We start from the raw sequence: 23763 nt of genomic DNA, 5'->3' as shown, positions 1-23763 counted from the left end.
TACGGTACGACTAGGTACGTGTTGACCTAAGTGCCAGTCGACGAGGTTACGAGTTGACCTGTTTTCTGCCGGTCTCGTCCGCTCATGGTTAGTTTGCATTCTCGAGAAATGGCAAATAATAAGAGCTACTGAGAAATGAGAGGCCCCAGCTACATCCTGCAATTTTTCGGACAAGCAGAGACGTATCCTTTCAGAAAAATAATACGCAGAATCTTGTGATCATGTGGAGATTTTAAACTTCAATGACGCATACGTGTTTTATTTTATTTTCTTATTCTTTTGTTGCTAAAGTGGTAGGTAGTTGTGCAAGTAGCACAGTGTTTGGATAATTAGTAGGGAGGATTGTTCTTGTGTTGATTGTTAAAAATGCCATATATGTAATACATAATATATATGATACTCGAAAATGAACAAATTACTTCACCTTAGTGATCTTCCTTTAGGCCTATTCGCAGTCACGTCTATATGAATTGTCCTTACTGACAGTCTAAAGCCAGACTTTAATCTCTCTTGTGTGTGTGCGCGCGTGTGTGTGCGTGCGTGTGTGTGCGTCCTATTGCAAACATTTATAAGCGAAATTCGTGCGATGACCGGAAATTCCTTGACAATGAACATTAACCGGGATCTACAGTGTTTGCACAACATTAACCGGGATCTACATTTGTAATATATACATTTGTATATACAGATAAATTCCATATCTGTAAATAAACCCATGACCCAAGGGGTCATTGGCGAATTAGGAGTGTAACCGCATAGCCACAACAAGACGTGAAACTAGATCATGCTATGCAATGCTTGCAGTAGCCTGGTTTGCATTTGAACATCTAATCATTTTGTGAGTTTTGTAAACCGGTCACAACACCTTCCATGGAAAGCGGTTGACCTATTCACCTGTAGCGGAAACACATGACTTCCGAGCCGTAGGGCTACGTGTTCATTTTATTCTTGTTATGATGTAAACCGCTGAGATAGCTAGTGTTACGCTATCGACGCGATGCTCCTATATTTCAGTTCAACTTAGATTCCTCAACGGAGCGGTCATCCGACCAAACCATTCCTATACTCCAGTGATGGAGCTAAGAAATAAAGTTGTCAAGTTAACTCAGTCCGTTGAATCATCTCCCTTATTCTAAAGAAGAACCAAATCTACTAGATATCACTCAGACGAGAAGGGAAAGTAGAACCACAATGCTTACGTATAACAGTCGTAAGAAAAGACTTACAAACTGTCGCTGTCCTATACCATTATAATAGGTGGACAAGCAGACAGTAATACATTGTCTGCACAACTTACAGAGGCTCCACATTGACAATCTGAGTGATTCAGACGCATAAGGGAACTCGGCAAGCTCTCCAAACCGTTCAGTTTGAGTTCCATATTTTACAGTGAACGATTTCCACAGCTCTACAATAAGTTCTTATTTTCAACATCATGCGCAGAGGGGAGAAGTTGAGAAGTTTGTTGATAAACCACTCAGGGATGGCTCCAAGGGCGGTTGGAGGTAACACCCACCCCCTCCCCAATGTTCCTGACTCAGTTGGTCAAATCCTGACTGAGTAGGACCGTCAAAAATGATCGACGATAATATTTTTGTTGAATAAATGCCCTTTGGATACCAGGTCTGTGCTTTTTTTTTTCACAAATTCTCGATAGTAGGCCCAGTTCGCCCTCCACACACGCACACGCGCACACACACACACACACACACACACACACATATATATATATATAATATATATATATCTATATATATATATATATATATATATATATATATATATATATATGTGTGTGTGTGTGTGTGTATGTTTGACACATACATACATGTAACATGCATACACACACACACATATATATATATATTATATATATATATATATATATATATATATATATATATATATATATATAGATATATATATATATATATATATATATATATATGATATATAATTATATCTATATATATATATATATATATATATAGTTTATAGATAATTAATATATTTTAAATTAGATATTATATATATGTGTGTGCGTGTATGCATGTTACATCTATGTATGTGTCAAACACTATTAAAAGAATTCGAGTTGTTCAAACCTCAACATTGACAGACTCAAGTTGGTCAAATCTGCTTATAACCCCGCCCGCCCCACCAATCACATACCCTTGGAGCCATCCCTGAAATCACCTCTGAGTACATTACGTATTCATTCGCGTTTTCGCATGCGCACACGGCGTTTATTTTTTCTATGTCTATTAGGCATATTTTGTTTGTTTGTATGGTGTTTTTACGTTGCACGGAACCAGTGGTTATTCAGCAACGGGACCAACGGTTTAACGTGACTTCCGAACCACGTCGAGAGTGAACTTCTATCACCAGAAATATACATCTCTCACCCCACAGCAAAAACCCGAGATCGAGCTCGCGGCCACTGACATGGCAGGCCAAGACCTTACCGATCACGCCACTGATGCGCTTCTATTAGGCATAGCCCACGATATAGGGCCAGTAATTCTGTATTGTAGCATAGCCCTTCTAACTTACGTAAGGATTGCCAGTGTCACCTGGCACATTTCAACTATCATAAAAAGTAATATCACTTGGCTTCCGCTAGTTAAGACACTGTTTAGCATGAATTCAAATTAATCCACTTTCAACTCAGTGTAATGAAAAGAACGTTATAAAAAAATCTAAGAGAACTGTTGAAAAGTGCGCGCAAGACAAGTACCCTTGGGCGATTGCCGACCACGGACGCATAATACCGAGAGATATAAATAACCAGGCATTGTTGAAGAAATCAAGTCTAATGATACGTACTTACTTGCAGTGATATCAGAGCATTGCGATAGTTGCCTAAACAAGATACCCTTTAAGATATTTCATAAACGGAGAAGTTAACCCTGTTTGTGTGAACCAAACCACTCGTAGGACGAGACAAACGTCATGTGGCACTGTGACAGTGACTGAGGTTTAACTTTAAAACAAACCCTTCTCCTCTCGAGTGATCAAGTCACAGACGAAAATAATGTTTCTCATTTTTTACTCCCCATAATTCAAGATATTTTTTTTTTTACATAACTACTCTATGTATGAAAAACGTCTCTAAATATGTGGAGTTGGGTTTTCTAACTATATATTTTTCACAGGGATTGTATTGCAGCGGCACGAAATTCTTTCCTTTACACGGCGTCAGTTTGCGAGTCATCTCTCAGGAATCGTTTTATTTTTAACTCGTTTGAAATTACTATTCATAAAGGATACTTTGATGGGCTGCGAATGAGTAAGTAAACGAACATAGCTCTCAGTCAGACTCTCGGACATGCTTAAGGGCGTACGTAACGATCGCTGTCAAAAAAAAAAAAAAAAAAAAAAATCATTAAGAGAACAGAACAGGCAAAAGACTGACATACACATGCGGAATTTTCTGACTATAGTAGATACACATCAACCGTGCATTTGACGTCTTGGCCATTCCCTTACGACTCTCCTGATTGGCTGTTGATAAGCCATTCACAGGGCTGGAAACTCTAAGTCTCACTCGAGAGTTCATACGGGTGGGATCTATGTTCCATCTCTCCTGAGGGATACGTCTTTCAAAAGTATCCCTCAGAAGATGTGGAACATACATCCTGCTATGTGAACTCTCTCGAGAGAGACTGAGAGTTTCCAGCCCTGTGATTGGCTTATCAACAGCCAATCAGGAGCGTCGTAAGGGACTGGCCTAGACATCAAATGCACGGTTGATGTAAATCTACTAAAGGAATACTGTCACAACCACCCAAGACAACAGATGCAAAAATTTAAATGTGTTTTTGAAGACGGACAATCTAAAGATGAATTTGAACATCTTAAAGAACATCCATTTGGACTGGTAAAAAATTAATCATTTTTTATATTACAAATGATTGAATTGAAAGATTTTAATGTGAAAATATATGCATAATCAAAATAAAAGTTGCTTATCGCCAAGGGCATATTGATAGAGATAACATTTTTTTTTGTTAGTACGCGCATTATAAAAGCTTATCATAGAATATTTTTGTTAATAAAAGCAGCATATCACTAAGGACATATTAAAGACAAATTGAAGAATGTTTTTCGTGACTTGTATAGAACTAATAAAAATTTTATTTATAAGAATATTTTCTGTAGCATTGTTAATCGAACTGATAGGATTAGAGGCCATAACAGAAAAAAATCGGTTTGTTGATTTTGATCATTTATTTCCAAAGATTACTTTGGGAATTAACTAAGAATAATTCAGTTCTGACCACCGTCTTCTGTAACCTATTAAGGTATTAAACCAAGATATTGTGAGGAACAAGAAAGAAAATGTAACGTAAATCCTAAATGAAAAGTCGTTAAAATATAATGAATACGTGCTTAATGAAGGCTGTGGCCTCAGCTAAAAGTGCTTTAACCGGCCAGCTGGTTTTGAGTCCATATCAGCGCCTCAGCGGTGTGGTTGGTATGGTATTAGCGTCCCACCTCGGTGGTCGCTGGTTCGATTCTCGGCCATTCCATTGAGGAGTGAGAGATGTGTATTTCTGGTGATAGAAGTTCACTCTCGACGTGGTTCGGAAGTCACGTCAAGCCGTTGGTCCCGTTGTTGAATAACCACTGGTTCCATGCAACGTAAAAACACCAAACAAACAATATAAACAAAACTGCATGTGATCATGAGTTAATCGTCTGCTTTATTTAACTTTCTTTGTACTCTGCACTTTTGTGGATCGTGTTCAGTAAGTGTAATACTTCTTATTTTTTCTGCGTGACTTACATTTTGCTTTATACATATACACACACGGCTCTAGAAGTAAAATACCAAGTTATATTTGGAACTCTAAAGCTTCTCTGTATATCAAGACATAATAATTGTAAATCACTTGTCCATCTTGCTTTACCTTTTTCTGTTGTACGCAGTGATTCCCGTACTCAAGGATGTAAATATTTTGAAAGAGTGTTCCTTACGCATAGAAATCAACGTTTCCATTTGTATAATAGTAGTACGTTTCATTGTGAGTCTTCCATGTGAGATATATATGGAATTTGCCTTAGCCATATAAATTTTTCCCTTTTTCCTTTTTAGGCCCGTGACCTGAAATGTCCGCTCAAGCAGCAACAGGCTCGTGAAATGTCAGAAGGACAAAATTGCTCATGTGCAGAGCGACAAGCCCTTGATAAGAAAGAGATACTAAATCTAGGCCTAGTGTCGTTCGTACCTATCGGTTGTCACTTGCGTTCCCGAAACGGATCCTGCCTCCACACTACATCCCAATATGGACATGTCGTTACCTCTACTAAAAAAAGCTAAGTAAATCTTAGTTTAACTAGACCACTGAGCTGGTTAACGGCTCTTCTAGGGCTGGCCCGAAAGATTAGATATTCTTACGTGGTTAGAAACCAGTTGGTTACCTAGCCACGGGACCTACAGCTTATTGTGGGATCCGAACCACATTATATCGAGAAATATATTTCTAATCACCAGAAATAAAATCCTCTGATTACACGTTGGCATGGTTGGGGAATCGAACTCGCAACTACCGAATCGGTAGGTGAGCACGTAACTCGGTCGTCCAACGAGGAATTGTCACCTCTACCAACCATCAGATTCCCACCAAATTCCCAAGGTATATTGAAATCAGTTGTGAAGAGAAGCTAGCTGTTAGACTGTAGGTTTCTGCAATGCCCCTACCTCTCTCAGAATTGGACATAGAATTTAGCCTAGGCCAAGTGCTGAAGTGCTGGAACCTACGAGGTCATTCAATGCTGAAAGGTAAACTTAGAGAAATAAGGTTTGAAACGTGTAACAGAAGGAAAACCTCGCAGTTGCATTATGACTAGCGGCCATCTTGAAAAGTGGCGGCCATATAGAAATTTTGTGTGGATACCCAGATTTTTCCAAAGAGGGTGTTAAATTAGCACTTGTGCCAAATTTGTTAGTAAGTCAAGAAAATGTCATGCATAAAACCTTTAATGCCCCTAATGTGTATTTTTCCTTAAGCCATTGCTCCGGAAATTCTTTTTAAATCATTAAATTAATTATCTCTTAACTATGAGTATTTAACGCGAAGTCCAGATATTGATTTGAATTATACTTTTTTATTTTCATCGACCATTTTAATCATATATTTTCATTGTGTTTTGTCTCCGGATAAAACAATCATTTGAATTCCATTTATGCTTTTGCTTGGAACAACACATCTTCGGCTTCCGTAGGTGTCACCTCTAGTTTTATTTTTTCATTTATTTAAGTTTGTTTTTTGTTTTTCCACACATTTGTTACTTAAAATTCTGTGTTTACAGGTTTATACTGCTTTCTGTCTCCGTTCTGTTTTGATCCAAACAAAAGAACTGAATGGTGGAGTCAACCAAGAGTGCCATACCAAAACTTTTCAAAATGATAGCAATTTCATAAAGAAAAATAAGTGAAAATAGGACGATTTATTTGAAAGTGAAATTTTAGAACTACTAATATTCTACGAGCGGTGATAAGTACGTTTTTGTAAGGAGTAGCAAATATACAACATTTTGGGATACGTAATCATTCAGAGCAAGAGATTATGGAGTATAAACTCAAACATCATAAGTATACAGGATGGAGTGTCAGCTGCAACTAGTGTAAAAATATGGACGGTCGAATCAATTTTTTTTTATTTCCCAGGAAGATAGATAAAAAAAAACGAGGCAAATGAACAACAACACATATATGAATACGGCATAAATGTAATGGAAAGATTACATTTCCTGGAGTTAGTATTGAAAAGAAAATGAAAATCTCATACCCTTTGTAGAGGAAAATATATTTATCCATTACCCAAACGAAGAAAAGAGTATCTAGATTATGGAAGAGCAAGAGCAACTAAATTAAATGGAAGAGCATGTCAGAAATGGTAACTATGAGAAGGAGGCAAACTGCTCATCTTTATTTACATTTAATAGAGGATTAACATAATAAAATGTCAGCTTTTGATTTTCAAAGATTTGCAAGGGATTTGTGGCTCATATTTTCCCCCGTAGGTGATTTTTTTTTTTTTTTACCTTGTTGCAGCCCCCTTTTCTCTTATTTTCTCCTTTTCTTTTGGCCTTATTTTATTTAATCCTCCAGGAGTTGTATCTGATCGTCCTAGAGACGGAAGAACAAAATTCAACGAGTTCAGCGGACAAAAAGAACATTTTCAAACTATTAGAAAACACCAAATGCGTTACTGAGGCGCCGTTGCATAGGCAAAGTCTTCGCCCTGAACCTTGAACCGGAACTGGTGTGATGCGTAAATTGTGAAATGAGTGATGATGCATGTCTTTGAGGTGACTTTGACACTACCGTATGTTTCAGGAGTGTAGCTGTCAGCCATTTACTTTGATGACAATGTTGTTTTTCTCTGAATTTGGTAAACGTTTCGTATATTAGATCCCCTGTGAAGTTCAGATTTCGCGAGATCAGTCGAGCGCAAGCAAGAAGACCGTCCATCATCCTCATGACAACTAAGGTACCCAGCCTAACTTATTTCGGTAATTTTAACGCAAATAATATGATGATTTGAATCATAGCTTATAAATTACAAATGCAATGCTTCTGGCTAACATATTTTTCATATTGTGATGGTTGTCTTGTGCTTTATGCATTGCTATAGGTACAGATACAAGGGTAACATTGTTGGTGCAAACCACACTTTTGAATACCTACTAGGCTATAGTCCATTCACTTAAGGTAGATTCATGTGCCTACGTGACGTTTGTTTGGCGGCCTCTGGTTGGCTGGTACTGGGAGGTAGGCAGCTCGCTCAGTCTCATTATTTTCGTCTGCGGCTTAGAAAACTAGCAATAGCTAGCTACCTAGGTATATGGTATTTATATTTCTTCAATAGTCTCACGCTTTGCTCAAGCTAGGAAAGTTTTGGTCATGCCAAGGGATTCGGTATTAGTAATTGTACAGCTAAGTCATCTTTTTCTGAAATCAATAAGATAAAACACAAAGGAATTACAACGAGTAAAAGTGGAGAGAGAAGTATTTGATTCTTTATACCTAAGGTACTACCTACCTGTTTTTACTTATCGGATTTTCCATCATTAACACGATCAAGATGAAATAAAACATGTATGTTCATACAATAAAATCACCCTGAATACGCTGGTGCTTTCAGATTTTGGATGCGTGTATTATGTGAAGAGAAAATGAAGAATAATGTCTTATTATGTTGCATCCGTTAATGATTCAAGTTGACGGTATTGCCGAGAGGATATGATATGCAAGGTGTCATTGCGTTGGTCGTCTCGGCGAGAGATTTGAGCTGCCAATTAGCGATATAAGAGGTTGCAGTTTCGATAATATTTACCATGTTACATCATTACATTTTCTTTAATTAAATACACAGAATTCCCATTATGACTGCCGAACATTTTCAATCCAATATCATACAGTATGTCTGGACATAGTATCTGATAAGGAAAATAATAATAATCAGATGGATGCATCTGGTAACGTTAGCCAAGATCTAGGCGGGAAGCAGGGAATTCAGTCCAGCAAAGAAGTTGAACTCTGAACACTTCGCACTCTTCAACCCAGCCTAAGCTTTAATCAGGTTGTTCAGAATATTGTTTTTAATTTTATTATATGAATATATTTTCAAACGAAAGAGACATCAGAGACTTATTTGAGTGATATGAAATAATAATCTCAGTGAAGTAATAAACAACAAAGAATTAAGGAAGATTGACTTCCTTTCAGACCGAGTCAAGTACGGATGCAACATAATAAGACAAATTCTTAATTTTCTCTTTACATATTACACGCATCTACTAAAATCTGAAGGCACCAGCGTATTCAAGGTGATGATTGTATTGTATGAAAACACAAGTTTTATTTTATCTTGATGATATGAATTATTAAAAATCCAATGATAAATAAAAACAGGTATAAAGAATGAAATGTTTCCTCTTCACTTTTACTTGTTGTAATTCCTTTGTGTTTTATCGTATTGGTTTCAGACATAGTTGTACAATTAATACCGAATCCCTTGGTATGACCAAAACTTACCTATCTTGAGCAAAGCGTGAGACTATTGAAGAAATATAAACATATTGCTAGTTTTCTAAGCCGCAGACGAAAATAATGAGACTGAGCGAGTGGCCTACCTCCCAGTACCAGCCAATCAGAGGTCGCCAAACAAACGTCTTGTAGGCACAAGAATCTACCTTAAGTGAATGGACTTTAGCTAAATACTAGGTAGTAGCCTAGTACTCAGTTTTTTCCATCTGTCCACCCCCCTGTGGTGTGTGTGTATGGTAACACTGTGTCCCGGGCTTTAGATAGGTATCCTAGTTACATTTAGTTTACACTCAACAATAATAATAATACTCTCCTATTTCAAATATTAACGGTGTAGTTCGCATAGCTACAGTAAATTATTAGAACACTTTTCAGTTGCAAATGTACACCCAGATATCCTTTTATTTACCTAAAACTTACACATAGCGTAAATATTTAAAGCCCGGGACGCAGTGTTACCATGCAAAGACACCACAGGCGGATGGACAGATGGAAAAAAACAGAGTAGCCTATAGGTATGTTCCCTCTCCAAGATGCCCACAATTAGCGATGGGGAATGCTTGTGGGGAACAGGGGTATTTAGGTGGGGAAGACCTAAAACGAGGGCCATGCCTCTTGTCAAATAGGTAGTTTGGAAAAGCATAACTAGCTAAATTGCAATAGGCTAGGACTAGGTAGGTAGATAATCTTTTTAGGTATAGGTAGGCTACCGGGTAAAATACCGAATGGCAGGCCATTACCATAGTGCGATCACCTTACCCAGAATCTGAAATTATGACCTCATTTTGTGACTGGGGAGAATAACTTACTACTTCGAGATGAAAGTAGAAGTCTCGAGGTGTTGCTTCGACGGACGCTGGCTCTTGACTAGCCTAATATCTCTCCTGGTTACAGGACATGTTAAAGTACTTGTTTTGGGAAGGTGGTCGCGCTATGGTAGAGGCCGGCCCTTCGGTATTTTACCCTATAACTAAGTTGAAAACAACGGTGTAGCTCATGCCTGTGTTACCTTAATAGTAGAAATCATGCAAACAAAAATAAGCATGAAAATGTATAATGGACAGTTACAGGGATGCATCTTAACCCAACCTTACCCATCCTAACGTAACTTAGGGTCATGGGGCCCATTCTAAGCTGAACAAGAGCTCCATAAAAGTCATAGAGTACCTAAAACAAATTGGGTTCATCCTTACTAAATGTGCCAGGTCCTAACTTGCTCTGACCCATTCTAACCTGAAATAATGTGTCATTAAAAGTAGAAGGGAAAAAGCAGTATAATTCTTCTTGTGAATGATTTTGGAACACTGCAGCAAGTGGATAGAAAATAGGGGGAAACACCGTCTTGGATCCATCGTCATCTGGTGGATCAGCCTTATTCACTCGATATTTAATTGGTGAAACAAGAATACAATTACATCTTTAAGTATACCATTCAAAAGGTTGAAGTTTTGTCAACATAATATGATATATGAAAGCATATGAGGTCTTTGTAAAATATGTTTTCAAGGCAGTTTTTAAAGCCAATATGGCGTCGAACGATTGAAGTGCCGTTCGTAACCGGCATCGATGCCACGTCCTTCCCAGCCTTCCCAGCACTCATTTGAACAATGTTAGCATAAATATGTAACATTTATTGATCTTACTCAAGATTGCAGTTGTAATCAGCACAATAAAACAACATTTTGTTGTTTATATTAGTGAAAGTATGAAACTTCTTATTCCCCGGGGGTCATGGTTTGAACTGAAATTCATTTTTACCTTGTAATCGGTGGTTTTATCCTTATTGCCATCACAACTGAAACTCCACAGTGCTTATTTGATTGTAATTATACACATTTTGGTCTTAATTCACTCCAAATTGCACTTCAACTATGTTGCTGTTTCTGGTTCCTAACCGCTCACTCCACAAACACAGTTGCGGGCAGTTCACGACTACGTACACTGTTTGTGAGGTGCAAAGCTTTATTCCCTTAATTGTTTACCTTACTCATTATTTAGTTTAACTTTACTTTGTTACTTCAAAATGTTTATTTAAATTCATGTCTATTATCCCTTTTTTGCAACCAAATTACCCCCGAAAAATTACAGATGCATTTACAAACTGTTTCCATGAATTCTAGTTGTCATAGTAATGCAATAATGATAAGATTGCTCTAATATTTATATATACTACAAATAGATACGCTAATTTCACTTATTTCCCCGGTTTTCTGTAAGTCTTATACCAGTTTTCAAGGTAAACACATACCAATTGGCAACACTGATAAATAGAAGAGCGCGAAGAACGCTGTAGGTACTGTTCACAGCAAAACTGTTGATATTTGAGTCAGGAATCTAGTTACTTTTTCAACAACGAATATTTTCAAATTAATAATCATAAATATGTAAAAAATTTATGCAATTCAAGACCTTATATAGCTGTTTAGCTATTTATTTAAATAATTATCTAGTGCACACTTCTTCTTTCTACCGAAAAAGCGTCAGTTTCCTTGGATCCCAGACAGGTGTCGTCATTATTGACGAATGTTGTGAAGAAAGTGCCCCAGCGTCTAAGGGTAAAAGTGACGTGCAGATTTATCACATGGAATGGAAAGTTTATTGACACAAGTGACTCTGCAAACATCAAGATGGCGTCAATCTTCTACATATTTGGTGTTATAAGTAAAAATTTTGAAAGCGTCATTATGTTTGCACTGCGCATGGCTAGACTTTCATTAACTTCTTTTTAATCTTAAAATATGACCTTAATTTCTAACTTTGGAGAAAATACTTACTTCGAAAGGATAGGAGAGGTCTCAAGCTGTTGCTCTCACCACCGATGACTCGTGACTGGTGCCCATCTCCGGTGTCAGGACGTGTTTTTTAAAGTACTTTTTCGGAAGGTGGATCCACACATGGTGAAAACTGGATCAGCTAGTCCAGTCGGTTGTTTCCCCTAAGGATTAGTACGATGTACAATTCTTAGCATTTTAATGGTAATTATGTGCTTCATGAAATGGCAAAACAATTCAGATCTAACATATCACAATCTTCATCCATGCTAAAGTTTATCTTCTACTTGCAATACCTTGAAAGTTTGCTCCCCATAAGATACGAGACTCTTTGGATCGTCTTGAAGTATAGGTCTCAAGTTACAGTCTCTGACTGACTTGTGGTTGTTTCCACACTGTACCTGCAAGTTCTTGTTCATTTAACCTTCTTATTATATAATATCTGTCATAAGCACGTTGGCACTTGAGGGGTGCATATAGCTTAGCATAATGCAATCCTAAGTTCCATTTTTCCTTTTGGTTTTAGATTCTGCATTGCAACCTAGTTAGTCATTCTGCTCTCTTACCAGCCATTTTAGCCTTGTGTTCTTGTATTTCATGTGTTTTGTTTTATGTATTCTCATATTTGATATTTGCTATTATGATCTTCATTTTTGTTTTTGTTTTTGGTCTGTCATCAGCCGCCGTGTTTTATTTCTTTGATGTATTTCCATTACGTATATTCTTTTTTAGCAGCTTTTGTTTTGTCAGAAAGTTCCATGAGTAAATGGTTGACCTTGAGTGAATACTCTGAAGTGTGTGAAGAGGTCACAGTTCTGTCTTTCCATAAAAAGAAAGAAAGATGGAGCTGGAAATCAGTAGGGGTACTACATGTTTAAAAAAGATAAGGGAAAAATCAAACGATAATTAGCAGAAACTGAATACATAGTAGGTTTCAGTGAGGTTAGAGGGAAGTACAACTTTAGATCACATGTTAGCACTAAATGCAGTAATCAGCTGTGGTACAGTACCTACATAGAATGGCCAACGTAGCACAGTATATGTTTTGGTGATAAAAGCACTTTGACAACTGGGAGCAGTTTCTCGTTGCATGTAGCATCCATAGTTTTATGTAGCATGATGCAGTGTGTTCGTGAGCACAGTAACATGAGAGTGTGCTTCGATTAACATACTGCTATTGCTTATGAGTTGATGTTAACAAAAAGAAGTAATAAAAAGGATTAAATCAAAGAAATTGATAAAATGATATGATAGAGAGAAGCCAGAAAGAGCATTGGAAAGTATTGAAATTGCGTGTAAAATAAGACAAGGTATCAACTCTTTGGTATGTACTATAGTGATACATTGTACTCACAGAAAAATCATTGATATGATCACAAAAAAGGCATCAACTGTTATGGTCTATGGATAATTAGACAGTGAGTGACCAGTATTGCTATAATACATATTTTATTTCTTAAACAGTAAAATTACACAATATACTTTAGATTAACCGCCTTAGGAAACACTGAAATTTCATCTTTGATATACTATTTTACAGATAATGCTCCAAGTGGAAGTGATAGAAATGGAATTAGCTGTATTTCATGAGAAATTGACAGTTAATACCAAATTAAAAACTAGTTGCAATATACCAAAATACGTTAGTTTACCAAATGGTACCCCTCTGCTAGACATTGCTTCAGACTTTGGGTTTGATTCAACTTTGATTTTGAATCATCTTTGTCAGACAACAGAGGTAGTTTTATTATATTTTTAAACAGCCTCATGGGTTTAAGAAAATTTGAATTTTAGTTTATTTTCTCTCATTCTTTTCAGGTTCATTGATGAAGTTTTAAATAACCAAGTAAACTAGAAACTAAAAGTAAGCTGGATGAGATGTTTCCCTTAAAGAATATTGAAACTTTGGGGGCTGAAAGTGAGCAGCCAGCTAGTAAAGCCAGGAAGCCATTCAAAAGGTAAAGTATAGGAAGAATGGGTATGAGGCATTTTGAGAGGTGAAATGGTATAGAGTTCTTATAAACATGTACGTAATAGTATTGCAGATTTGTAACTATATGCTGTATTTTGGGTAGATGACTAATTGTTAAATAATTGTAATTGTGCAGTCAGAAAAAAGAAATGTATTATTTCCTCAGATGAACTCTAGATAGGTCCTCTGAAGGTATATAATACATTTTAACATAATTTATTCTCCATGAAGGGACTATGGAATTTATTAAATACATATATAGAATTTGGGTAGGGTTAACTCAACTTGAAAATGTATATGCCAGTAAAGTAAAACGAAATCATGTTTGCATGTCTTTGATTGCCAGCTGTATAATGTCTTGTGGTTTTATTAGTATGCAATTTAACTTTTCTCCATTTTGCAGGAAAAGACAACTTTCAAAACGAGAGCCAGATGAAGACCCAGTAGGTGAGAAGCCAAAGTCAAAGAAAAGTCAGGGCATTAATGAAATGCACAAATTGCCCACTGTTAGAAATTATCCTAGGCAAAACCCTAGTACTGTAAGTGGCGCAGAAGGCGTTGTTGCTGTTAAAAAGAAACCTAAACATAAAACAAACCAAAGTGTATGCGTAGATGAAGCATCAAGTTTTGCTAGCAGTCGAGGAAAAGGAAAACAAAAGAAACCAGGGAATCCAAATTTAACTGGAGCTAATAGCTTTGATGCTACTACAGAGAAGTCAAAACAAAAGAAAAAAGGTTTGAGTTTGACTGAAGGTGGCAGTATTGCTGTAACAGAGAAGCCTAAACAGAAGAACCGCAATTTGAATGGAACTAGTGACATTATTGTTGAGAAAGTAAAGGTTGAAAACAGAAAGTTCCAGAATCAAAGAAAAAATGAAGTAATGACCCGTCTACCTGGTAAGGAGAAACCCAAGATGAAGAAACAGCAGTTCCAAAGTACAGAAGGGGCAAGTGGCTCTGTTGCAGGTAACACAGTTAAGCCAAAAGCTGCTTCCCAACCTGTCTTTGTGTCTAAAAAGAAAAAACCTGTCAAGGGGCAAATACAGACCAAAGTTATAACAAAAGAAGAAAATCTTGGGCAGAAGTTGAAGAAAAAGAAGAAGAAAGCTCAGACTGTAAATGTAATTGGTTGGCAGCAGCTGGAAAAAGACCTTGAGAGTTGCATATCGTTTAATGGGGATATTGAAGGAGCATCAGCATTACCAGAATGCAGTTACCAATCTAAGGATAGCTTGATGTTAAGTGGTTGTGACTCAGAAAAGGATGTCATTGGGAAGAAACTATCGAAAAAAATGAAGTCCCTTCAGCTTAGTACTAGTGTTGATAAGCAGTCAGAAAATGCATCCAAAAAATTGTCAAAGGTAAAAAAAGGTGGAGGGAATGCAAAGAAGAAAAAGACAAACATAGCTAAAGAGAAGCCATATGTAATTGAAACTGAAACTTTTGACAACCAAAGATTAATTTCAAACCCTAAAGAATTATTTAAAATAGGTAAAGATGCTTATATTGTAGTTTTGTTACCTGGTCAGTCATTATATGTGCATGGCCTTGTTTCTGTCCAAGTCTTAGTTGGAAGAGTGATGGTTCTTGGATACAGAATGGATGAACTAGAGAAACAGAATATTTTCTCTTTTAATAGTCATGCACTTTTAAGTATAAATGCAACAGAGGGCCATAGACTGAATGCTTCTCGACATTCATATCTGCTTGATTATGGTCTGTCAAGACAGCAACTTGAAGAAGCTGCAAAGACAGAGGTAATGATTAATTATTTACCATTCTCTATACAGTAATAAATTTGTAACTTCTCAATAGGTAACATACATATTATAGTCTACAAAATCACACTACTAGCTTATTCTTCTGCTTATATGCATGTAAAGTAACATAGTTATTGAAATTAAATTAGCATATCTTCTTGCAGTTTTTAGGAATTCACTGGGGTTTTTTTTTTTAGAATGTTTTTGGAATTTCTAGTTTCTGTATTCTTAGTTGACAGGGTTTTTGTCATTAATATGTTGTATATAATATTATGTACAGGATTTTAAAACTTTGCACTGTTTTTTAAAATACTGTATCATATGGAGCTGTAATCAACTTATTGCAAATCATGAGGCAGTCAGAATTACAATAAAACTACCAGATATCACTGGGATGGGAAAAGGGTACTGCCACTATTTTGCATATGGAAAATTAAGAAATGTGAATTGAATTTTTTTTTTTTTACTTAATACAAACAACATGTATTCAGTTTTTTTATGGTTCTCATAATACCTAAATTGATATGATAAATTTTTACGCAAATATCATAGTACTACTACATTTAACCATTAATATTACCTATTTGATATACAGTACAATAATGATACTGTAATTGAGGGTAAGCACACACATATGTGGACATTTGATGAGTTTCCCTTCCTGCTCTCTTAATTGTCTGTTGATAATAATCTTCCTTTTATTTGTTTTATTCCATAAATTATGTTGTTAGTATATTTTTGTACATTAGGAAACTTATTGAAATTGGTTAGATTGAGACATTTTTTTTCATTTTTAAGTATGGCGTTATTGAATCATACAGTTAATAATGGAACATAATTCTTGCTTCTCTTGCAGGTTGAACCACTGGTTATTTTTGAGCTGAGAAAGACAGTTTTGCCCATTGCAAAACAGCTTGCAATAATTGGAAATCAACAAGTGATGGTACCCAAAGATAGAGAAGGTCATAAAACCTTGTATGGATTAATTGTTACAGAAGAAAATTGTCACAAATATGCTCTTATGGAGGAGTCAGCAGAGTGGAGGGAGTTGATGGAAAATGTACAACTCTATTTTGAATGTGGTATTGGTAAGTTGGTACAATTTAGTTTAAGTATCATGGAGTAGAGGCATTTAGCTTAAGTCCCAATATCATAATGCTGTATAGGGTATTGTTGATGAAGTTTTAATTTTATAGGTGTTCAACTGCAATTTGCTCTTCTTTTTACCTCTATATATCCATATATTATATATATAATATATATATATATATATAAATAATATATATATAATATAATATAATATATATATATATATATATATATATATATCTATATTAGTGTGCTTGGGATATTGTGTGTTTAATGTTTGATTAAGAAGAATGAACTTCTGCATATACTGTACACTTTTTGTGAAGTAGATAATTGGAAAGGTAGGATAAAGCCATGAAGAAAAACCTTTCAAGGTCTTTTTACATCTGTAATGATGTTCTTCACATATTAATGGTTGAGGTGTCTGATCTTGATATTCTCTAACAAAAATGGTGAAAGAAGATTCTAAAGATGTGGTACCTGTTCCATTGTAACTGTTAGTTAATATATAAAATTTATGAAGATGAATTGGAGAAAATATATGAAACTGTTTCTTGTTACTTTTGTATGCTTATACATCTGTCTAATATGAAATTAGACTTTTATTCGGGTAAATATAAGTGACAAATTATAAGAACAAAATAAGATAGTAAACTTCTTGCATACTGTGTCACTTACTGTTCATTTTGTGATCAAAAAGGTTGTACTGATGATTCATAGCAACTGACAATTGTGTGTTTTGTTTTTTGTTTATTTTAGATAAGAAATTCAGTTTCTGGTAAATCCTAGAAGACAAGTAAACTGACACACTGGTATTCTTTACCAGGAACAGCTAACAGGACCAAGAGAGTGAGAGATGCATTTGACATGATAGAACCATAAGTTAATGATTTTGGAAAACTCATGTAAGATTAAAAAAAAAAAAATATTATTACTACTGCTCTTAAATGAACATACTGCAAACTTTTTGTAATACTGTAATCTGAGATTTGTGTTAATGTAACTTGGCACAGATTGTATTTTAGATAGTGTACTACACAGTAACAGACTAAAATACTTATCCGCTACATTATCATTATTTATGCACTATGCTTTCATTGTAGATGTGATGCATTATTAAACTTACTGAACAAATTTTTTTACCTATCAGAAAGCCAGACCTCTAAAGTGTCTGGTAAGTGAAGGTGTTACTGTATTGCAGTATGTATTCATATGCTAAAGAGAAAATATTGTTATAAGCTACTCTAGAACTAGCTATAGACCATAAGTATTTTAACATTTGAAAAAATGATAGTTTTTATTGTTTTTCAGCCCCTCGACTGGTGTTGTGTGGTGGCAAAGGGGTGGGCAAGTCGACTCTGTTCAAATATGTTGTTAATCGTTTGCTTAGCAAGAAAGGTACTGTAGTCCAGTGTCTTGATACAGATCCAGGCCAGTCAGAGCTCTCTCTACCATCCTGCCTCTCACTCACACAAGTTCGTGAACCATTGCTTGGGCCTGCATACACACACCATGCCAACCCTTCTTCAGCAAATGTGAAACAAATAATGGTTGGAGTTGTTTCACCTCAGTTTGGTCTACAGAGGTACATTAAAGCTGTGAAAGATTTGCTCGAATTGAGTAGGAAGCATCCCGATCGACCTCTTGTTGTGAATACAATGGGTTGGACAGTAGGCACAGGATTAGACCTTATGTTGGATTTGATAAGAATTATGTCACCATCACATGTGATTCAGATACAAAGAAACTATGCAGAATCGAACTTTGCTGTGCAGTTAAGTGATTATAATGTCCAGAATTACTTGGGAGGCATCTGTACAAAGAGCAATAATTGTGAACTTCATTATAATCTAACTGAAGTTAAAGCACTGTCAGGCAGAAAAGTTGCAGGTGCTTTCACACCAAAACTCTTCAGAGAATTGGCAGTGATGCTACAACTTTCTGATATTTTAATTGACTTTACAGAAAATCCTTCTGACCAGGAGGATGGTTCTCACACACTGATTATTCCATGGCCTGAGATTGTCCTTCATGTGTGTGGATCAAAGATACCAAAGGCTCGAATACTGCAAGTGTTGAATGGTAACTTGGTTGCTCTTTGCCAGGTTGACCCCAAAAAGGTTGAATTTATTGCTCCTGATCTTCCTAAGCAACTTACAGATGACTTAGATTTTGGTCAGTGCTGGGGATGGGGTGTTGTCAGAGGCATTGATCCTTTGACGAAATCACTTCATATTTTGACATCTGTCCAGTCAGAGATCATCGGCACAAAAATTAATGCAATTGTGAAGCCAGAAATGTATATCCCTGACAGATTTTATAATTTCTTTACAAAAGGTAAGTTAAAGGATCCTTAATTTTGTAGTGTATTGAATCAGATTTTGATTTTTTTACCTTGGAATAAATTAATTTTAAAGTACAATATTAATATATCTAAAGACATTGCTGTACATGTGTCTGTCAGCTATAATGTTTGTTTGGAGTGTGAAAAATTACAGTTGATATAAAGTTTCCAGTTAGCAGCTTTCCATAGTTTTCTTAATTCTAGTTTGATTTTGAATTATGGTGTATGGTTAAAGTTATGCTAAAACCCAAATACAAACATTTTGTTTTAAACTTACTAGCTGTTGTTGAAATGAGGCTATAATTTAGTTTTTAGATTGTTTTCCAATTGTTCCTGTATAGTCAACCAGTTTTGTCATGTCAGGTGCTGTAGTTCATAACTTTTCTAATAGTTTAAATGTGCCAGCAGCACATGCAACATTTCAGGTCCAGAGTAGCAAATTGTAACCAAGCAAGTACAACTACATCAGTTGCTAACCTGAGTCTATCGAATGATAGACCTGATGATGCCTATGCTCGTATTTCAAAATACAGGCTAAATTTTAATGGTAATGTGTGCTGGAAAACATAATTCAACTTGTTTGCAGAGAACAACAACTTATAACTGAAGTTACCATTTTTTCTTAGGAAATTCCACACAATCCATGCAAGCCACTATTTGTAGGCCAACTTTTCAGTGAAGTCCAACTAAATGAAAAACTAATGTATTGAATATTGGTATGTTTTTGGAAATGCACTTGAAATCCTTGAACTTTTTGAAGGCTACCATCCTTGTCACCATTAAATGAAACTAGATAGAAATTTCAGTAATGACAGATTATTTATAAAGTTCAAGCTTAATCTTATAGCTATGTCCACTTGGCTCTTCTTGTCCGTTACGGCTATATTGCCCTTCTGCTTCTCATTGTGGGGCATTAATCCTGGGTGTAGGTCACAAAAGTCAGGTATTTAACTTTCCATCAGTCCAAGGATAATTAGCTTTCCTTACAAATCTGGAGAGATTAGCTGTTCTAGGGACATGGCTGGCATATGTCTTAAGTGTTGCATTAAAAGATATTAATCCAGCCACTTTTAGCATAAGTTACTGAGGGACCCCTTCCATAATTTTGCAGCACTTTATTGCCTCTGAATAAAAGTTTACTGTCATTAAAATTCATTCCAAATTATAAATCCCAGCAACACGTTGCTATTGCATTGGTTCTTTTATTAATATTAGTGGCCCTTCTCTGCTCCCGCTATGATTTCAAGATATTTTCTGGTCTCTCCCATGTAAACCAAAGTGTTATTGTTACAGTTGGTAACATAACCCCCAATTTTGTAATTTTCATTTTATTTTTACAAGGGGTTTAGGGGCAGTATTGTTAATATTAAATGCAAATTTGTTTTTATAATTATTGGTTCATCTTGACATTAGGGTCAGGAGCTACTTTTTTCATGTCAATTATAGTGTATGGATGCTTTCCAATCCCGAACTTCCTGGTTTGTGTTGGAGGACACCTTACACCCCTTGGGCTGCCTGGATGCCTACGCCTTCTATGATTTGCCAGGTGATCACTCATGTTCGTATAACCCCAGAACTCAGGATAACGCTGGTGGCTCCTGTTAGATTGGGCTGTCCAGCTCATTTGTAGGGATGGAGCAGTCCCGTCACCCTTGCAGTGTGAAAAAGCTCTTTGATATCTGGAATATCAGTGATTGCAAATCCATTAGGAAGAGAGGTTTCCCAGCATTTCTATTCCTAAAGGATGCATTCTTTTACATTTCTATTTTTCCAGCTTTGAGGTACACCTTTGCAGGGATTGGGGATAATGGAAGGGAAGATATACCATTATACTATTCTACTTTGTCCTGTCTGTTTTACAAGTGACAACCCAAACCCAAGCTGGCACCAGTGGCAACATGGGTACATCAGATTGGGATAGAGCTTTGGAGGTACCAATGATTGATTGTGATGTCAGAGACAGTGGCAGAGTTAAGACAGCACATTCAGATTTTTCACTTGTCTTCTTTACTGGGTCTCACATTTAATACAGTCTTAGTAATGACATCTACAATTTTTGAGGCTTTGTCACATTCACAAGAGGTTGGTCCTTTGATGAGTTTGTCATATGCTTCTGATTTCATTGGATAATTCATATGACTAGTAAACAGGACTGTACCACAGCACCATCACCATTCTGTCCATGTCTTCTATCTCTTGTAATGATAAGGGTCTCTTATTGTTTTTGTGCAGTGAGGACAATCAGGGTCTACTTGTTCAGGACTAGAAACTTCAATTCTTATCCTTGGGCGTAAGAAACTGAATAAGTGAGAGGGCAAGCCTGTGGAGTTAGAGCATGCTCTAATTCTGTTGCATTTAAGCACAATATCATTCTGTTTAATGAGATATGAACAGATGGTGAAACTTATTTTTTGGGACCAGCATATATTGGGCCCATGTTTTACCAATGGGAAAGTTAGGGATTCATTGCCTTCTACTTCTCTCCAATTCATCCTCGTACCTCATTAATGGCAATTTTACAAGACCGGATTTCACAGATTTTGCCCTTGATGACTTATGTTGATGATAAATATACCTTATTTTCTAATCTTAAACACTTAATTGTTACTAATGGACTTGCTTTATGTAACATAGGTTTACTGGTTACATTACCTTATTTTCTCATCTTAGATACTTAATTGTTACAAATGTTTAGCTTTATGTAGTGATTAGAAACTAAAACAGGTTCTCTAGCTGGATTCTTGAGGCATGTAAAAATTTCACACTAGGATGTTCATCATCACAGTTACCCTCCTAAATAGTGATTTAGCCATATTCGATTAATGGGGTTGGGTTTTCATAAGACAAAAGCTTTTCATGTAAATCCATTAATCCTGATGAGTGCCCTTCTCTCAGTCCATGAGTCTCACTGCCTCACATTCAGTCTTCATGAAAAGTGAATTAGTTAGCCATGAAAAGTGAATCGGTTAGCTGATACATACTTAGAATCCACAGTGAGCATGCACAATAGATTTCTTTTTCCATATGTTAGGCAGAAGACTGGGAAACAATGGAATTTGAGGGACTATTCATAAGACGCCTACATAATTTTTATCAATTACAATATAAAAAGATAGTACTATACTTCGCAGTAATAAAACCCCATGCATTTCTTTTCTTGCCTGTTAGTCATAGTTCAACATGGTAACTCAGGAATCATTTATACTGAAGGGTCCAGTATGGGAGTAACATTATCAGTGCACTTCACATGGTACACTGTAGGCATTACTTAAAGTTCTTTGCAGTATCCCTTTGGCTCTTAGCTGCAACCCCCTTTTATTTCCTCATGCTCTCTCTGTTCATATTCACTTTCCTCCATCTCACTTTCCACCATTTCCTAACAATTGTTTCTTTTACTATCAATTTTCCTTATAGCGCTGAGTGACCTCATAGGTTCAAGTTTTTGGCCTTTGGCTTAAATTTTCATATACCACCCATAATGACGGAGCAATAAAATTTATGCATAAAGGTGTTCTATGCTGTGAAATTTTGAATTTGTTGTTTATGTTATGTTTTTCTTTTCAGGGGAAGGTCCATATTTTCAGAAAATGCATAGGTCAGGTGCTGGAAGATTGAAAGTTAGTCGTCAAATCAAGCCAAAAATGCCAAAATTTGGACCAAAGAAAGATAATTAAGTTCTTTAGTATCTGTGAAGTTAGTCATGAGTTATTTTTATGCATTGTTTATATTTACAATAATCATATTGTTTGTTTCTTGTCTGAATTTTGCATTTTATAAGTAGCTGGTAATGCTATTTGCTATCATTGAAATAAATTTTACATTTTTTTTTTAAATTTCTTTAATATCCTGTTTTAGAGGTGTTTTCGATGTTTGATATCTGAAAGTAATGAGGATTTACAAATCTTTGCTGTGAATGTTTTCATAAAATGCTAATGTCTCCTCACCTCAAAATACTAGAAATTTCTTTTTTTTTTTATGTATTTCAGGATTTTTATTAGATGCTATACATGCTTTCTATTCCTTTTTTTAGTGGACTAGACAAAGGATGTTTTTTTCATGTTCCTTTCTCCACACAGGTAGCCAAAGAGTTTGTTTCTTAATCTTTGTCAGTAGTAACGCATCCATGTCTGAATCATAATCAGACCCAGTGGCAATTTTGTTTTTGCTGTTTTGTGCATGGGCCCCATTTGACACAATCTTCTTAGAAGAATAACCAGTGAAAAGCAAGAAGAGTCTGTGATACTCTTAGACATCTGGGGCTGCATACATGACATATGTCTCAATGGGGTGTCTGCAAGGAGGGAAGGGGAACTGCAAAAACCATTTATAATACATAATGGGAGAGGACAGAAGATTGCCTAGGAAATGTTTTTGAACCCTGTGGTGGAAGGAAATAACCATAAATGGTAGGCGAGTGTCTTCTCCCTAGGTCAATGCCGACCATGCTTTAACTCTTGCAGAATGCTAAGAAAGGAAAATGAGTGCATTCTTGTCACTCATCACATTACCTGACAGGACTTGTGGAATGCGGAAGAGTGTGGTAGGTAATTTAAATACAAATATGTATGAATGACAGACCGATGTCATTAATAATTTCGGGAGTAAGTAAAATGCAGTGAAAGTCACTTGGTTATATTTTATGCGAATGGTCTTGATTGTTGGGACTTCATTCAAAGGATATTCATTACTGCTGTATTTGTAGGAAAGAGAAAATGTTGAAGGAAGATTTTGTTAGATCTTGAGTGTGAAAAGGAGGAATTGAGAAGAAA

General features: G+C 36.0%; 2 protein-coding genes across 4 annotated transcripts in view; one reads left to right on the top strand and one right to left on the bottom strand.

Annotated features, from left to right (window-relative positions):
* LOC135200801 (D-aspartate oxidase-like) overlaps positions 1-2982 on the bottom strand; it is a 34161-nt gene extending 31179 nt beyond the window's left edge. The window contains exon 1 of one of the 2 annotated variants that reach the window (XM_064229458.1): positions 2831-2982. The gene's annotated coding sequence lies outside the window, so the exon portion shown is untranslated. Of the gene's footprint in view, positions 1-2826 lie in introns of both variants that reach the window. The other variant, XM_064229460.1, reaches the window with a different exon arrangement.
* Positions 2983-7131: 4149 nt separating this feature from the next.
* On the top strand, positions 7132-22819 carry LOC135200797 (polynucleotide 5'-hydroxyl-kinase NOL9-like). 2 transcript variants are annotated; one of them, XM_064229445.1, is made up of 6 exons: positions 7132-7499; positions 13648-13787; positions 14205-15558; positions 16418-16649; positions 17962-18987; positions 22559-22819. In XM_064229445.1, the coding sequence occupies exons 2-6, from the start codon at positions 13708-13710 to the stop codon at positions 22666-22668; spliced, it is 2802 nt and encodes a 933-aa protein (XP_064085515.1). In that variant the 5' UTR covers positions 7132-7499; positions 13648-13707; the 3' UTR covers positions 22669-22819. The 2 variants fall into 2 exon arrangements, with proteins under 2 accessions (XP_064085515.1, XP_064085516.1); XM_064229446.1 differs by lacking the exon at positions 7132-7499 and adding an exon at positions 9213-9235.
* The last annotated feature ends 944 nt before the right edge of the window (positions 22820-23763 follow it).

Source organism: Macrobrachium nipponense, chromosome 27, assembly GCF_015104395.2.
Source record: "Macrobrachium nipponense isolate FS-2020 chromosome 27, ASM1510439v2, whole genome shotgun sequence".
Classification (NCBI taxonomy): domain Eukaryota; kingdom Metazoa; phylum Arthropoda; class Malacostraca; order Decapoda; family Palaemonidae; genus Macrobrachium; species Macrobrachium nipponense.
This window is presented reverse-complemented; position numbering and strand designations above follow the sequence as displayed.

Excerpts from the sequence above, each read along its gene's own strand:
- LOC135200797 (XM_064229445.1), top strand. The coding sequence starts at position 13,708 with ATGTTTCCCTTAAAGAATATTGAAACTTTGGGGGCTGAAAGTGAGCAG. Across the intron at positions 16,650-17,961 it reads CTATTTTGAATGTGGTATTG|CCCCTCGACTGGTGTTGTGT; the intron begins GTAAGTTGGTAC and ends ATTGTTTTTCAG. Across the intron at positions 18,988-22,558 it reads TTATAATTTCTTTACAAAAG|GGGAAGGTCCATATTTTCAG; the intron begins GTAAGTTAAAGG and ends TTTTCTTTTCAG.